Source organism: Notothenia rossii, assembly GCF_949606895.1.
Source record: "Notothenia rossii genome assembly, chromosome: 9".
Classification (NCBI taxonomy): Eukaryota; Metazoa; Chordata; class Actinopteri; order Perciformes; family Nototheniidae; genus Notothenia; species Notothenia rossii.
Window position 1 is genome coordinate 64,471,757 of NC_136907.1, and position 16,703 is coordinate 64,488,459.

The 16,703-nt window shown below is 42.4% G+C and overlaps 1 protein-coding gene across 5 annotated transcripts in view; it reads right to left on the bottom strand.

The window, feature by feature from the left end:
- The window catches only part of clcn2a (chloride channel, voltage-sensitive 2a), a 47,577-nt gene that overhangs the window by 6,798 nt on the left and 24,076 nt on the right, over positions 1 to 16,703 (bottom strand). For 3 of the 5 annotated variants that reach the window (XM_079650061.1, XM_079650058.1, XM_079650062.1), the window contains 16 exons: positions 16,372 to 16,505; positions 15,946 to 16,026; positions 14,875 to 14,898; positions 14,356 to 14,434; positions 13,721 to 13,846; positions 12,764 to 12,848; positions 11,493 to 11,594; positions 10,987 to 11,089; positions 9,903 to 10,052; positions 9,748 to 9,817; positions 9,167 to 9,277; positions 8,077 to 8,290; positions 7,767 to 7,900; positions 1,205 to 1,449; positions 736 to 847; positions 416 to 462 (listed from right to left, as the gene is read on the bottom strand). In XM_079650061.1, coding sequence (XP_079506187.1) covers positions 416 to 462; positions 736 to 847; positions 1,205 to 1,449; positions 7,767 to 7,900; positions 8,077 to 8,290; positions 9,167 to 9,277; positions 9,748 to 9,817; positions 9,903 to 10,052; positions 10,987 to 11,089; positions 11,493 to 11,594; positions 12,764 to 12,848; positions 13,721 to 13,846; positions 14,356 to 14,434; positions 14,875 to 14,898; positions 15,946 to 16,026; positions 16,372 to 16,505 — 1,817 coding nt within the window. The remainder of the gene's footprint in view (positions 1 to 415; positions 463 to 735; positions 848 to 1,204; positions 1,450 to 7,766; positions 7,901 to 8,076; positions 8,291 to 9,166; positions 9,278 to 9,747; positions 9,818 to 9,902; positions 10,053 to 10,986; positions 11,090 to 11,492; positions 11,595 to 12,763; positions 12,849 to 13,720; positions 13,847 to 14,355; positions 14,435 to 14,874; positions 14,899 to 15,945; positions 16,027 to 16,371; positions 16,506 to 16,703) is intronic. The other 2 variants (XM_079650060.1, XM_079650059.1) reach the window with 2 other exon arrangements.

The following is a 16,703-nucleotide window of genomic DNA, read 5'->3' on the forward strand; positions in this document are numbered from 1 at the left end:
TAAATCCAATTATGTTAAATCAGTTGTAACATATCGAGTACCGGTATCTCCGCTATAAATCTTTGTAATTGAACAATGATTGACCCACCAGAGCATCAATATTGTTTAAGGGTTGAAAATACATAAAACATATTTCATACCCTTCATTTGACCAAGAACTGTGAACATCCTGGATGTTCAAAATGACAGGCAGTGACGGTGTTATGCAATGCCTTATACAGTAAGTTATACAACTAAACTGCACTGATGATGGCACACAGGAAAACCCTGCTGCCAGTGGGTGGATCCAGCCCGTCAGCAGGAAGAGGAGGAGGGCGGCATATGGTGGACTCAGAGAGAGCCCACACCCACGTGTAAGATACGCATCACATTCATACTTGCACCCACACATATCGTATCCCGCTCTTTAACTCACCTCCATTAGCTCCTTATCGTGGTCAGCACAGGTCAAGGTCTGAGAACCTTGAGAGAAAATACAACATTTTTTTAAAGCTTATTTGATGTTCCTGGAATCAAACGTCACTGTTACTCTGTATGTCTTAATGTGTGTGTGTATATATATATATATATATATATATATATATATATATATATATATGTGTATGTATGTATGTATGTATGTATGTATGTATGTGTGTGTATATGTATGTATGTATGTATGTATGTATGTATGTATGTGTGTGTGTGTGTGTGTATATGTATGTATGTATGTGTACACCGATGTTAAGTACATACTATTTGGCGTCTCTGAGTCGCCGATGGCGGACACAGTTTTCAAGGCAGATTTCAGAGGAAGCTGAGCGTTGGAAACCACCGGGCTGAAGGAGGCAGACTCCTCTGTGGAGATCTATGTGAACACAATGTTAACAGACGAAGCCAGACACAGGCGCACATGCAGACACACACAGGCAAACACATAAGGCAACAAAAAACAAAAAAAAGAGAGACACGAGCACATGCAGATAAAAAAACAGGACAGGTAATGGCACAGACGACAGAGACACAGAAGAGAAGTGTTAATGTCACCGTGGAAATAAAGCATTTTAAACAGTTAACAGTAATCACTTACCACAACAGGTCCATCTGTGCCTTTACCTACTGCTACATGCTTCACACATGCTGTGGTTGATCCACTCTATGTCTACTGCTAATAACCCAAGCCTTTTCCCCCAGCCCTGCCCTGGCGCCCCCGGACGCCTCACACCTGTTGGGTGCTCACCAGGAAGCGGACCGCTTGGCGCGCGCTGGTGGTGGAGGAGGCGTTGATGTGGGAGTGGGAGCAGGGGGAGCTGGGCGTGCTGTCGGTGGTGAGGCTGGACAGGTGATCCTGGGTGCCGTTGTCCTGGGCCAGCTGGCGGAGGTACTCCAGCCTCTGCTGGCGGCCCAGCTGAACAGAGAGCAGCGACTGGAGCTGCAGACGCTCGATGGAGCCCAGCAGGATCATGGACTCTGAAAGAGAAGGAGCAGACAAACGTTGACAGAAAACATGTGAGGAAATGAGATAGAATTGGCTATGCAGAGGTAAAAGTGGAACATAGAATAATTGCTTTGAAGGGGGTTGTGTCAGCATACGTTACAACCAAAGTCAGTGATAGTCTTAATATTTTACTGAAACTAATACAACAGTCCTGCAATAAATCATACTTTATGAAGTTTCTTTCTATAATCTGCCCTTTTATGTTTCATTTTAATGTCTTTCGTTTTTGTATTACCTGTCCCTTTTTAACCCTGCTCACCTAATCCTACTTCCCCAAGTAGTCACAGTTTATAGCAGCCCTGTTCCTTTGTGATGGCTGAAAGTAGTTTTGTTTGTCTGTAAGCTGCCTGCTGTTCCTGCTTTTTAAGTATCTTCATTAAATCTTCAGTCTCTGAGTCTGCATGAGGATCCTTTCTGCTTGCCTGCTCTCTAAACGGTCATAAATATAACTTAAGCTTATAAGCATAATATTTTTAAATGAAATGTTGATTCCGCTTTATTTAGTGGGAATGCTGTTAACCACCTTTGCTTTCTCACTGTCTCCATCCCCACCAACTCATAACGCTGGCAATGTCCTTGATCTCATATTCTCAAGGAACTGCACTACTTCTAACCTCTCTGTAAACCAGCTCCACACATCCGATCACTTCTTCATTTCATTCTCTATACCCCCTTCCAAACATAACAAACTAATCTCTTCTCATCCTGCACCTGTCCGCCGTAACCTCCGTTCCCTCTCCCCCTCTCCCCCTCTACCTTTGCCTCATCGGTGCTCTCAGCCCTCCCTTCCTCTGACTCGTTCCAACTCCTGCCTCCCAACTCTGCTGCAGAAACTCTCCTCTCTACTCTCTCATCCTCTCTGGACTCTCTCTGTCCTCTCACATCTCGGCAGGCTCGTCAGTCCCCTCCTGCTCCCTGGCTAAATGACGCACTGCGTGCTAATAGAACCATCCTTCAGGCAGCAGAGCGGAAACGGTGGGAATCCAAACACCACGACGACTTCCTAACCTATCAGGCTCTCCTCTCCTCTTTCTCTGCTTCGATCTCTCAGGCAAAAAGCACTTTCTTTCAAGATAAGATCCAATCTTCCTATTCCAGAAAAATATTTTCAATCTTTTCCACCCTTTTGGACCCCCCCCAAAGCCCCTTCCCCCTCCTCCCTTCTGTCAAGCGACTTTGTTAACTACTTTGAAAAAAAGGTTGATGATATTCGCTCTTCTTTTTCTGACTCACCTTTACTCACCGCTGGGTCACCAGACCCTTTCACCCACACACTGACCTCCTTTTCCCCTCTCTCTCCAAGTGAGGTTCTTACCCTCATTACCTCTGCCCCTCCTACCACCTGTCCTCTGGACCCTATCCCCTCAAACCTCCTTCAGACTATCGCTCCTGATATTCTACCGTTTCTCACCCATTTCATCAACACTTCTCTAACTTCTGGTCACTTTTCAAACAGTCTCAAGGAGGCAAGAGTAAACCCTCTCCTAAAGAAACCCACTCTCAACCCGTCTGATGTTATAAACTACAGGCCTGTCTCTCTCCTCCCGTTCCTGTCTAAAACACTTGAACGCGCTGTCTTTAAACAACTCTCCTGTTATCTCCATCAGAACAACCTTCTGGATCCGCACCAGTCTGGTTTCAAGGCAGGTCATTCAACAGAAACTGCTCTCCTTGCTGTCTCTGAGGAACTGCACACTGCTAAAGCAGACTCCCTCTCCTCTGTCATCTTCCTTCTGGACCTGTCTGCTGCATTCGACACGGTGAACCATCAGATCCTCCTTCGCACTCTCCAGGAACTTGGAGTTTCAGGCTCTGCACCTTCCCTCCTCACCTCATACCTCAAAGACCGCACCTACAGGGTAACTTGGAGAGGGTCCGAGTCCGACCCTTGTCAATTAACTACAGGGGTCCCTCAGGGCTCTGTTCTTGGTCCCCTCCTCTTCTCCTTGTACACAAACTCGCTCGGATCTGTCATTAGCCCGCATGGTTTTTCATACCACTGCTACGCTGACGACACCCAATTAATTCTGTCCTTTCCCCGCTCAGAGACCCAGGTCGTCGTACGCATCTCTGCTTGTCTATCAGACATCTCTCAGTGGATGTCTGCTCATTACCTAAAGCTCAACCTTGACAAGACTGAACTGCTTTTCCTTCCGGGAAAAGATTGTCCCACTCTTGACCTAACAATCAACATCGGCCCCTCTGTTGTTTCCCTGACTCAGACTGCAAGGAATCTGGGTGTGATCCTAGATGACAAACTGTCCTTCACTGCAGACATTGCTGCTACAACCCGCTGCTGCAGATACACGCTTTACAACATCAGGAGGATACGTCCCCAGCTGACCCAGAAAGCGACGCAGGTTCTGGTCCAGGCTCTCGTCTTCTCACGCCTAGACTACTGCAACTCCCTCCTGGCTGGTCTACCTGCATGTGCCATCCGACCTCTGCAGCTCATCCAGAATGCAGCGGCTCGTCTGGTCTTCAACCTTCCAAAATGTTCCCACACCAAGCCGCTCCTCCGCTCCCTTCACTGGCTTCTGGTAACTGCTAGAATCCACTTCAAGACACTGGTACTTGCGTACCATGCTGCGAGTGGTTCTGGCCCTTCCTACATCCAGGACATGGTTAAACCGTACACCCCAGCACGTGCACTCCGCTCTGCATCAGCCAAACAGCTCGCTGCACCCGCACTGCGAGGGGGACCCAAGTTCCCATCAGCAAAAACACGTGGGTTTGCTATCCTGGCTTCAAAATGGTGGAATGAGCTCCCCATTGAAATCAGGACAATTACTAACAAAGCACTTATATACTAATAAAGGACTGAGTAGCACTTGAAATGTTTGGCTCTATGAAACCTGATGTACTTATATGATTCTGTTTTCTTCAAGGTTGTATCTTCCTGGTCGAATGTACTTATTATAAGTCGCTTTGGATAAAAGCGTCAGCTAAATGCAATGTAACGTAATGTAATGCTGTTAACAGCATTCCAACTAACTGTTCTTCTACGGACAACATTTGTATTATTCCGCCGGGTTATTTTGGCCCTCTTCTCCTCCCGCATTGAACATTGCAGAAACTCTGTTCGAACATCAAAACGTTCAGCTCGGTCGGGAATCGATGGCTATTACTTTTCTCATTCATAACTTTCATAATTCCAGAGATACATCCCATAATACATCACATTTTTAACCATTGAAGTCAATGGAGAAATTCTTCAACTTCAACAAATCTTCATGCGACTTCAACTGCTAACTGTTCATTCATACTTTCACTCAGAAACCTCATTCCATCTTTAAAATGTTACACATCTTTCTGACATTATTCGTGTAAAACAACTTTTAAATCTGATTCTTACTTTTAGAGATATTAAACATTGTTCAGACCTTGTTTTAGAGGTTTTCTTCACATTTTAACATTAACTAGATGTCACAGCTAGAGGGTAAGAAATCTTGAAATGTGCCTTGATATATTTTTTTTAAACTGCCATAATTCCCAAACCCTACATTCTGGAGACATAATTTTTCATGATAAACGTAGGAAAACATCTCGTAGCTTGAAAAATGACAAATAATTAAGCAAAAAAAAATTAAACAAAGTGCCTCTTGAGGGCATGAAGTGACAAAAACTTTCAACATGTCTCCATTAAAGCCCATTGTAATTTCAGGCAGATATTCCCTCACAGCAGCAGCCGCACACCTTTAGTCAAACTGCCAAAAAGGCCACATTATTAACCCGAAAGTACATAAAATGTACACTTAAGATACTCAACTTCCTTGACATGCTTCACGTTTTGAAATTTCACAGATATCTGTTATCGTTCTTCCATAAAACATTCACATGTAAGAGGTTCATCTCTCATTCAGAACAATGAAGCCTTTGAAGTCTAGGCACCTCGTTAGCTCAACTATAAACACCTGTGCAATGGAACACGATGATGTCATCAATCCAACTGACAGCGTCTCTCTCTCTCAAATTCAAAGGGGCTTTATTGGCATGAAAGTTAAATTAAACAATGTTGCCAAAGCATCACAATACAAAATAATTAACAACATTAAAGGGGACCTATCATGCTATATTTGAATAATATATTGTAGGGCCATACCTATAAAAAGGTATATTTATAAGTTTTATTTTTCAAAATACCAAACAGATCATGCATTTTAGCCATGCCTCATTTTGCCTTCATCTTCAGCTTCTCTCGCGGTGCTCGCTGCAAAAGTAGAGCAATGTTCTACTTTTGCCGCCTCGACAGAGGCGTCAGCCAATCCAATCATATGCCAGTACAAGCTCTAGCCAATCAAACCGCGTGCTTGTGTGTCTGGGGCGGGAGATTCATGTGATTGGTTGTTGGTCGCGTTTCAGCCCCCCACCGCCGGCAAGCGACAACTCACGCCGCCGTGTGTAGGAGCCGTAACGGCCCGTCCACACAGCGGCGTGCGTTGAAGCTTCAACACTTCTGCCCATTCACTTGGAATGGGGTGACGTCACGCTTCGCCGAACTGCATTGTGGGGAGCGTAGCTACGCGTTGCTCGCGTCAAAAGTTGAACCATGTTCAACTTTTGAAGCTTCGACGGAAGCGTCAGCCAATCAAATCACGTTTATGAAAATCTGCCAGTACAACTGCTAGTCAATCAAACCGCGTGTATGCTGCGAGAGCCATACCGCAGGTCATTTCTATGTTCCATAAAATGGAGGAGAAAATAATCATTGCGGTAGTGAATCACCCGGTGCTGTATGATCAGTCTCTGTTCATCTACCGGGATACAAACCGGAGGAGCCAGGCATGGAGGGAGGTGGCAGAGATAGTGGGTGAAACTGGTAGGTTTTCGCCTGTTTGGGGAGTTTATATCCAGTGTACCTTGCTTAAACATTGAATGGACAGCTAGCAGGCATAGACAGTATATATAGCTAGCATGGAATGTTTTTTGCTTTGTATGTCGGGGGCGGGAGATTCATGTGATTGGTTGTTGGTCGTGTTGCTCGCGTTGACTCCCCAAGCTTCAGACACGCCCACCGCCAAGCGTCAACGCACGCTGCTGTGTGGACGCTCCGTAACAGTCCAGCCGTGAAGTTCAAATGCCGTTGCCATGGCAACACAATGCTCACCATGAAACACGGTTTTCTCATAACTTCAGTGAAAATGCTTCAAACGGCCTAAAACTTCACAGGTTTGGTAGGATACAGCCATCAACGCATCTAAGCGTATTATGGAGTGTCATCAAATGCCGTTGCCATGGGGACAGCCCACTGCCATGAAACACGATGTCGCTGTTAGTCCAATGGACACGGTCCAATCGTCCCCCAATCTTCACTTGTATATCACCGGTCAATGCCTCAACAGCTCTACGCCAAATATGAAATATCACCATATGCCGTTTCCATCCCACACGGTTTTCTCATAACTTCAGTGAAACTGCTCCAAACGCCCCAAAACTTCACAGGTTTGGTAACGATGCAGCCATCAACGCATCTAAGCGTATTATGGGGTGTCATCAAATGTCGTTGCCATGGCGACAGATCATTCGCCATCAAGTTAGTTCACAAGTTTGCAGTTCAAATATTCTGCTGCTTTTCCAAGCCTTTTTACTTTCTTTTCTTCTCTTATCACACAATCAAGCCCCCAGTGTTCATGTATGATTTCAATCTAAATTCTTCACTTTCTTCTTACACATTTCATTTCAATCTAAATTCTTCACTTTCTTCTTACACATTACATTTCAGCATAGCAGTTTAGTGTCAGTTTTTTCAGCATATTCCCACTAGCAATTTCTTCAGGAATTGCATTCTCTAGTTACATTTGTGATGCTGTTGTATTCCGATGTGTTTATATTAAGTAAATGTTTCTAAACTCATTTATATCAATGGGGGGAGAAACAAGGCACAACCGTCATGAAGATTTATCGCAGGATTATTTAATTAGACTATAGGATGGCTGAGTGTACAGTATGATTGAAATGATCATTTATTTTGTAAAACGATTTAAATAATCTAGCTGCTGTTTATTACAGGGTGAAAAACTCACTGTATTATTTGAGTGGGTTACATATAAAAAAGGGGTGAACTCATTTCAGCTGAATAACAATTGAGCAATTCATCCTGAAAAGGCCAGGTCTCACACCTGAATGGTTGTTGCATAAAAAAACAGTCATTTACCAAGTGTTTGCTTAGAGTTTTCCTGGAACAGACAGTTCAGTGTCTCATTGTCATTTTGTATTGACATTTTTCTGTAGTATTATAATGTTGCATGCTGAGATTTGTTAAGATTGATTTTGTTTGCCATGCACTTACCCCTGGACTCAACCAGTGCCAGAGTCTTGAGCTGACCAGTCAGCAGCATCTCCTGCAGGTCCCGGTAGCAAGAGTTCAGAGTGATGTAACGCACATCCCTGACCATAATGTCCTCCACACGGATATTATACTTCCTGAAACATGAGAAAAGGGAATCGAGAGGTGTTGATTCAAGAGGGGAAGGAAATGAAAGGTGAGAGAAGAGATACGAAACAGATGAGAGCACAGAATCACACTGATAATAACTAAATATAACTTCATCTGGTGGTTTTATTGAAAAACAAACAGGCGGGTAATGACAAGCACTCACTCTTGATGCCCCATTCCGAGTTCAGGGAGATAAGGGAGTTTCTTGATGCGGATGATGGAGTCGTACAGCGATGGTTGGAGCGACTGGGCCACGGCGTTGGCCAGGATCACAGCGATCATCACAGGCAGAATATGAGAGATCTGACCCGTCAGCTCAAACACGATGACCGCCGTGGACACCGTGTGGGTGACGGCTCCAGACAGCGCTGCAGCACCTGTGTGGGGGGGAATCATAGAAGAAAAATGTCTGTCTTGTGTGTGTGATGAGGAATCTTTGTAAACATGAATAAAAGAGTAAACAGATTATGTTAGAAAAATATCACTCGTCACCGGCTTGAGCTTCAATATCAGGTTACATGTATTTATTATCCTTGCAAGAATGGAAGTAGTCATCACATAGATGCTTATATACAAGAGAGGGTGTTACAGTCACAAGATGCAGGGATACCGGTACAAAGCAGTATACAATGTTTAGTTTTAGATTAGCTCACGGCCCACGTCAGAAATGATCATTCTTGTCATATGTCTATCTCCATGGAGGCTGAATCATCATGATAATCACATAGCTATCATATGGCTAAAACAGTGTGTCCTGATGCTCTTCTATGTAATCATACATCCTGTTACGTACACAGCTACAGTTGGGCCTTTGTTATCAAATACATTCAGTATTTTCCCAACAGTTTAATATCTGGTGCTAAATGTGCAATGTATCTGTGTTTTAATAATCAGAGAAGGAATGCTTCATGACAGCAAATCCAAACCAGATTTTCTGCAGGATGTCGTTCTAATTCATAACATTTAGCGCCACCCTGTCACACTAACCAGTGAGCCAGGACCGTGGCAGTTTTGTATCAAACGATTTTCTATTTTACTTTGGAACAAATGTAGTGTTCAACTTAAGTGGAATCAGTTTTCATCAATCTTATTCTATAAGCTGGCATGAAGTGATACGAATGGTTGCAGCTTCGCAGTGGGGACAATTTCAATCACAAAGAAGACAAGAGAAGTGGCTTGGAAAGATTATTATGAAGACAAATTAGAAACAAAATGAATGAAGGTACAGTTTGTAAAACAATAACATAACTCACCAACTACAGCATAACCGCCGGGAACTATGGGATACACGCTGCCATCAGCATGTATGCCATCAGGAAACATGGTTGCCATGACCTCTCCAACAAGTCTGCCAAATCCTGCACCTGCTCGTTGCACAAAGAGAGAAGTTATTTAAAAAGGCAAGATTGTGGCTTTATCAAAAGTGCAATGTAATTACGTAACAAAAGGACATTCAAACACAATCAAGACAGGTATAGAATACAAGAATAAAAGTTACATTGAAGTGAAAGCAATCAATTATTTGAGTCAATACAAGGCCATCACAAATAGTCTTAACTTAAAAGAACATATTTGGAGCAGTTTGTTCCATATATATATATATATGGTGAATAAAAACCAAATGCTGCTTCTCCATGTTGAGATTTCACCCCGGGACAGAAAGCAAACTTGTCCTAGACTACTTAAGAGGTCAGGATGTTTTATAAAGTAGGAATACATATTATACTGTTCATGTATTTTGGCCCTAAACCTTTCAGTGCTTTGTAAACCTCCGATAAAGGAGGTTGTTACCAATGCAGTAGATTCGTTAGAAAACACTGAATAATTTACTCACCGATAAGAAACACTGGCATGAAGGCCCCGCATGGAACCGGCATGGTGGTGGCCACAGCCGACATCCAGAACTGAGACAGAGAGACAAGTGTGTGTGACAATAAGTAAAAAGGAATCAAATCCTAAACCGTTTCTATACATATGTCAAAGGCCTACCTTCATAACGATGAAGAGGACGAGTGTGATGAAGACGTTGACCTGCGGATGTTTCCAGCCGTTGTGGTGGTAATCAAACTCCTCGGCCACGCCCTGCCGGCACCACGTACGGTTGTCAAACAGAGCGACCAGAGACTCGTGCTGCGTGAGCTGAAGGGTCGACACGAGATGGAAAGGTTATCTGAACGTGATTATATAGAAGACAGACTTACAGGAGAATTAAAAGGTCAGCTTTGGATCTACATCTTCATGAGATCCCTGCAGCCAGAAATGCAGTACGCGGTACAGCTGGTGGATGTCATATAAATGTTTCATTGTTTGTTTTTAATTAATCTCAGACTCCCTTAATGATATCTTCAACAATACCTTTGTGAAATAAGGAACATTGAATGGAATTTAATCTTTTCTGTTATCTGTGCGGTGCAAAGACACTCAATTTGAACTTGTGATTTTGGATATACAACTCCTCATGTTTCAAATATTCTAGAAACAATTACACCTTTTTTGATGGCAGTGCAAAAGCTTGTCTTTTTGTCAAGACTGTTTCAATGAATGAGCGTCACTGCACAGGACAAATAAAGGTTGTTCTCCCTCCTCACAAGCAGAGGTTTCTTTCTTTTGACAGTCTGAAAGGATCAAAGTGAATTGAAATGGCTTGTTATGCACAATGATAGTGGAGCGTACAGGCAATATCAGCCCAAAAGTGGTTTGCTTTGCAACTTTAAGAAAAGCTCAAACTACGTTTCACTTTGTTGTTTCAATTGTCAGATATGTCCAGTGGCAGCACAATGTGTCTGCAGCCAGCTTATCTGAAAAAGAGGCGTATTTCTTTCTTTTATCCACAATACTGCAGTGCTGCATCAAGCAAGTTATGTGTAACTCTATGACACTGAACATTTGTTAACTGTTTTAATGTTGCTTTCTTTATACCAATCCATATTAGGTACCATGGCAGCTATTGAACAGCTCATGCTATTTTATAGGAGAAGCACCAGCTTTCTATTCACTCAGAATTACCATCAAACATCTCACAACAGTCAGCAGGCTTCAATGCTGTCATAAGAGCGTGAAAGTACTTTCTCACCTGTCCCGCCATGAACTGCCCGAAGCCTGGAGGGAACGTGAGAGTGGAGATTAGCAGGGTGACGAGGGCGGGATACACCAGGCGCCTGACAGGGAGAGAGGGACTGCGGGGTCATTAATGGGGGCGCCTGTCACACTGTATGTGCTTGCTTGATTTATGTGTGGTGGTGGTGAGGCGTAAATAGCTCTCTGTGATGTGTAAAACTGAAACAATTTATATAAAGACTTAACCTACATTTCCCATGAATATATTTAACAGGAGTTATTTGGGTGCATTACACCGACTATGGATAAGCACTTATTTTTATTAAGGACTTATTCAATACTTTGAGATATATGCATATCCCCCGTCTTGCCTAAAGTAAGAGAAAATGATCATTCCCACTCTCATGTCTGAGGAGTATCAATCATCTCATCTCTCGGCAATAAGACAAATAAGTGCATTTCATAAAATGCCAATCTACATAAGTGTTTAATATTCTGTGTCAGTCAGAATCAGCTACTCACTTCCTCAGCAAGAACTTGTTAATAGTCTTCTGCTTCCTCATGCACTCCACAATCAGCCGGTTCAGGTAGACAAAGAGAGCGCCGCCAAAACCACAGGCAATCCTGCAGACACACAAAGACACACCTGTTTGAAGGAGAAGCAGAAAAAGCATCCCAGGACAAAACAAAACCAGCTGCACTGAAAAGCAATCACACTGCCACTGAAAAGCAATGTTCCTGCATGGTTAACGATGAGGCAGGCAGTTTATTTTTGGCATCATTGGGCAAAACATTTCATAGTGACCTTTTCAGCATATTCAACAGGTCGGAAAAAAAAACGTTTGAAACCCCTTTGGGCGTTTTAAAGCTTTAGAAAATCTAGTCCCTGATGGAAGACTTTGGTCAATCTCAGGTCATTTTACAGAGAGTGTGTTCCTATTGGCTGTTCTATAAATGAACATGCATGTCCCTACAGGTGGTGAAGGCCTGATTCAGCAGCACAATATCCTGCAGAAAAGCAAAAACTGCCCAAACTTCAAAAGCAACCTTAGAAAAAAAGAGAGACATACTTATCCAAAGGAAAGCCTTACAATATCAATGTTGCTAATAGAAGCTCATGACTGCAGATTGCTCATTTTAAATGCTATTTAATATTAGCATCATTTGTCTCTAGATCTGAAACACTTTGCCAATATTGTAGCTGGGGCCTCAAATCAAAATATGTCAGTGTATTTAAGTCTAAAAGGAAAATATGACGGGAACTCATATAATTCTCGCTATATGAGCGCATTCAGATCACAATGATAATCGAGATGGTGCTTGAATTGAAAGACTAGTAACTAGCGTGTTTATATGCCCGTGCTCATCAGTGGGAGGGGCTGCGGACAGAAGGGCTCTTTATTCAGATTCAGTTTTTTTGCCATTTTGAGAAAAACCTCAAATATAATTACTGAAATGTTATTGTGAATTTTTGCAATGACATAAAAAGAAAGCTTAAAATCACTTCCTTTGAGAGGAGCCAATCTTTGTTTTTTTCCATTTAATAGGTTTTTTCACATCAAACAAATCCAATTTGGCACGTCATGATGATACAGTCACTTATTGTAATCAGCAGAGTAAAAAGTTAATTTCATGCTTCGTTCTTTGACTACAAATCAACCTTGAGCCTGCAGTAGAAATGTGAATGTGCCTATGAGGAGACTACAGAGGGACTGAGGGCTCAGATCTCCTCAGTAACAGTAACTGCTCTGGGATCAGGTCTATTGTGGCGTCAGTCCAGGGAAAAGACTCACCCGAGGATGGCGAACGCCGGCAGCTCCTGAAGGTCAAACGGGAAGTCAAGACGGAAACGGGTCTTAAAGAGAGCAGTGATGGTCTCTGAAGGAAAGAACACTGTTGTAGGCTGCACAGCAATTTAACCATTTGTTACAGATGTAGATAGTAACATTTAAATTGGTTTTGGAGACCAATTATCATTTATTTTTACAAATACAGAATCACATTATCTTATGATGCTGAAATCTATGTGTGTGTGTAAAGTATGATAAAACTCAAAACGTTCAAATAATATTCTTTATCATTTTTACCAGATCTCATTTATTTTATTTGCTGAGGCAAATCCATGAAAAAAGGTAAGCTGTTATTTTTAATTAACAAGATAATTATTATTTCTTCCCTTGGTAGCTTGTTCATTTAGGAAAAACTGTTCATAAAAAGAGAAAATTATTGCTTTTCTCAAGATTATAAAATGATTAAAGGTGGGGTAGATAATTTTGAGAAACCGGCTCGAGATACACTTTTTGTTATATTCCATGGAATGCTCTTAATATCCCGATAGCAATGAATATCTGAAGTGCTTTGACAAAAAATCCATTAAAAAAATGTAATCTGTGGAAGCCGTAGTACTGTAAAAAGCACGACCAATCATCTGAGCCGGCCCGGCTAAAGTAACTGGATGGCCTACCTGCCTGTCAGCCTTCCATCTGTGCACAAACTTATCTCGTGCCCTCATTGGTCATGTGCGCGTTCGTGTGTGTTGGAGGAGGGGCTCTGTAAGGAAGTGGCAGATTTTCCAATTCTAGCGCACTCAAGCTGGTTTCTCCAAACGTACCTACCCCACCTTTAACTCACTGATTCAGAAAAACAGGTTTAATATTTTTTTCTCAAGGGATTAACTTTTTTTCTATTTTTCCGTAACTATGGCATCCAGACAAATAACAAACATGTGGTAAAAAAAATGTGTCCCTAACCTTCCTCCTGGTTCCACACTGCCAGCACTCTGAATATGAAGGCGCTGAAGGTGGCAGCAAAGAAGCCCCTCCAGTAGTTCCTCACAGCAAAAAACGTGGAAGTGACCTCAATGCTGAACAGCACCCCTGCACCAAACAAACAAACAAACGACATAAAACAACATTCAGACTTTATAAAAGAAATGGTTAAATAGGCCGCTGCGTAAATGTTATATCTACATTTCCATGATCCATCATAGGTTGGTGATAGCTACTCCTTTGTCATCACGTATCCTCTGAAGGTCACAGATAACCAAAGCAAATATGTTTTATCTACATTTCTTCCTTCCTTTTTTCAAGTTTTCAAAAATCCTAGAAAAGTAAAACTTGTTCCCACTAAAAATGTAATAATACAAAACCCAGAAAACAAGAAGTTAAACAAATATTAACAATAAGAGCCAGTTAAAAAAGGTATTATCTACATTTCATGGATCATGGCCTAACAAAAAGGTTAACCTGAAACAGTGACAGCTAATTTGACCTGAATACCCATGCAACATTGAATGTCAATCAAGCCAAAGAGTTCCGAGATACAGTTAGACAGACAGATTGACCAAAGATTGGAAATTGCTCTACTGCTGGCAGGATAGTCCTACCTCCAATCGGAGCAGCGAAGCAGCAGCCCACTCCCACTGCACAGGCAGCCGACAGCATCTCCGTGTTCCTCAGCCCGTTCTGCCCGACAGGAGTCAGACGCACACACAGGTACACACACACGAATCCCAACAAGGTACATGTGAGTGCAAATGCCACAAACACACAACAGGTGCATTTGTCATGAAAAGCCACCAACTGTTCAAAAATTCAACACTTTTTATTATAAAACCAAAGCTGTATCTTTCCACACTCAACGAGATGACATATATGAGTGATGGGATATGGGGGGCCATAATGGGAAAAACCCAGGATGGAGTGACGAAACCATGAGATGTTTGTATAGAAGCAAAGACGGCACAGATCGATGCCTCGCTGTGATGGTTCACTGAACAAAATCAAACAGCGCAGACAAAATGGAAAAGCATCAATCTCTCCTCTTCTTCTGAAATGGACAGCATGGATTATTAATGTTGATGAAATTGGCAATAAAGGAACTATCCGACTGGTGCATTTCATACCTTGCTTCCCTCAAAGGGCTCTTCCTTTAGCAGTAAAGGTGAGGGAAAAAGAGAAAGAAATATGTGTGAGTGTGATCTGTGCGAGTGTGGAGGTTACCTTTGATTTTCTGCTCCTGGAAGACATCCAGCTTATTATCCAAACCACACAAAATCAAACAAGCGGGCGGATGAGCTTCAGCAAACAGTCTGGATTCAGCAGTGAACTGAGTTAACATTTCCCCAGACTGATTATGTTTAATGGCTGCACAGTTGACCCCTGGACTATATCAGTCTTTCTAACTGGGCTGAGTTTTTCTTCCTCCACATCTCTGCAGTCTATCTTCCTCCGTACTCATGGTGACGCTGGTACATGTGGGAGAAGCACAGCACACTGTCCTCTGTAGAAATAGACAGAAGTCCAGGGTATGGTCGCAAGTGAGTGGAGGTGAGAGTGTGTCCTGGGGAACGGCAGAAAGTCAAGTAAAACATCATAGTCATTTTTTAGATTCAATTCTTTTTTTTTTTGCAGCTTCACTCTTTAAAAAAAAAAAATCAGGACTCAGAGTATATAAGGCAAGTTACTGGGAACTAGATACTCATAAAGTCTGGAGAGATGTTGCAAGGTTAAGTGGAAGTGGTATGAGGTACAGCCCATCAATTATATATATGTATGTATTTTAAAAAGTATAACCATAGTCATTATATATAAGTGGATATTGGTTACCGTTTCCTGCAATTTAACTGTTAAACTTTAACTTAGTTTGGTCAGCAATCAAACTAACTACCTGGAGAGAGGTTTGACGTTTCAAACGCTTAATCGTCACTTTCAGTTTCCTTTCTGAACTCCTTGGCTCACTTGCTAACTAGTTTACAGTTCATATCAATCAATGTCAATATGTATTTTAGTGTAGAGAGCATAACCAACTACTGTAAATCTGATGGCATGTTATTTCAAAAATATTCATGGTTTATAGAGTACATTTAGTTGATAGTGGATGTTCAAGTAAGAGGCATAACCTGTGAAGGCCCTAAAGGTTACATCTCTAAAATAAGGTATGCATTTGAGGAGAAATCCGTGTTTACTGTCCTCACCATATAACTCCCTCCGAAAAGAGGAGCCATGACTTTGCTCAGGAGAGCGGCGCACAGACTGGCCACATGAACGAAGGGTCCCTGAGAGAGAGGAGAGAGAGAGAGAGAGAGAGAGATCAGGATGTTAGTGGACTGGATACGACTTAAGGCACATTTGAGTTCATGGGCATTCAAAAAAACCTTGCGCGATCAAAGTCTACGAAGATCCAAACTTTCTAATCCTCAAATGAAGGAAATGCAAACGGTTATCAGCAGTAATAATTACTGTTTTATTTTCCCAGCTGTTCCTTTAATGATACTGGAAGAAACCGGATTATTAAATCCTCCCCACTGGGAAACTTCAAAAACTGTCAAGCAATCTGTCATGTGTAATTTGCACAGCCAAGAACACTGATGTGTAGAGATGGAGGAAGATGAAACCTCTACCTCCTTTCCCAGAGGCATCCCACTGCCAAGAGCACAGGTCAGGCCGATGACTTTGGCCACGAACGTCTTGAACGTCAGGTACTCCTTCAGGACCACGCCCCTCAGTATGGTCTTCATCTCAGGAATACCTGAGCCTGGGGAATCAAAAAGAAAGAGATTCCAGGTGGGGTGATGGAGTGGAGAGAGAGAGGACGAGTTGAAAGAAAGCAATTACAGAGAGAGATGAGGGGAATAAATGAAGAGCGAGGGGGGTGGGTGAGGGGGAAAGCTGATTGATATTCATATAGTTTTCTGTATGCACATCTCATCAGGGTTTTAGCGTATGGATTTCT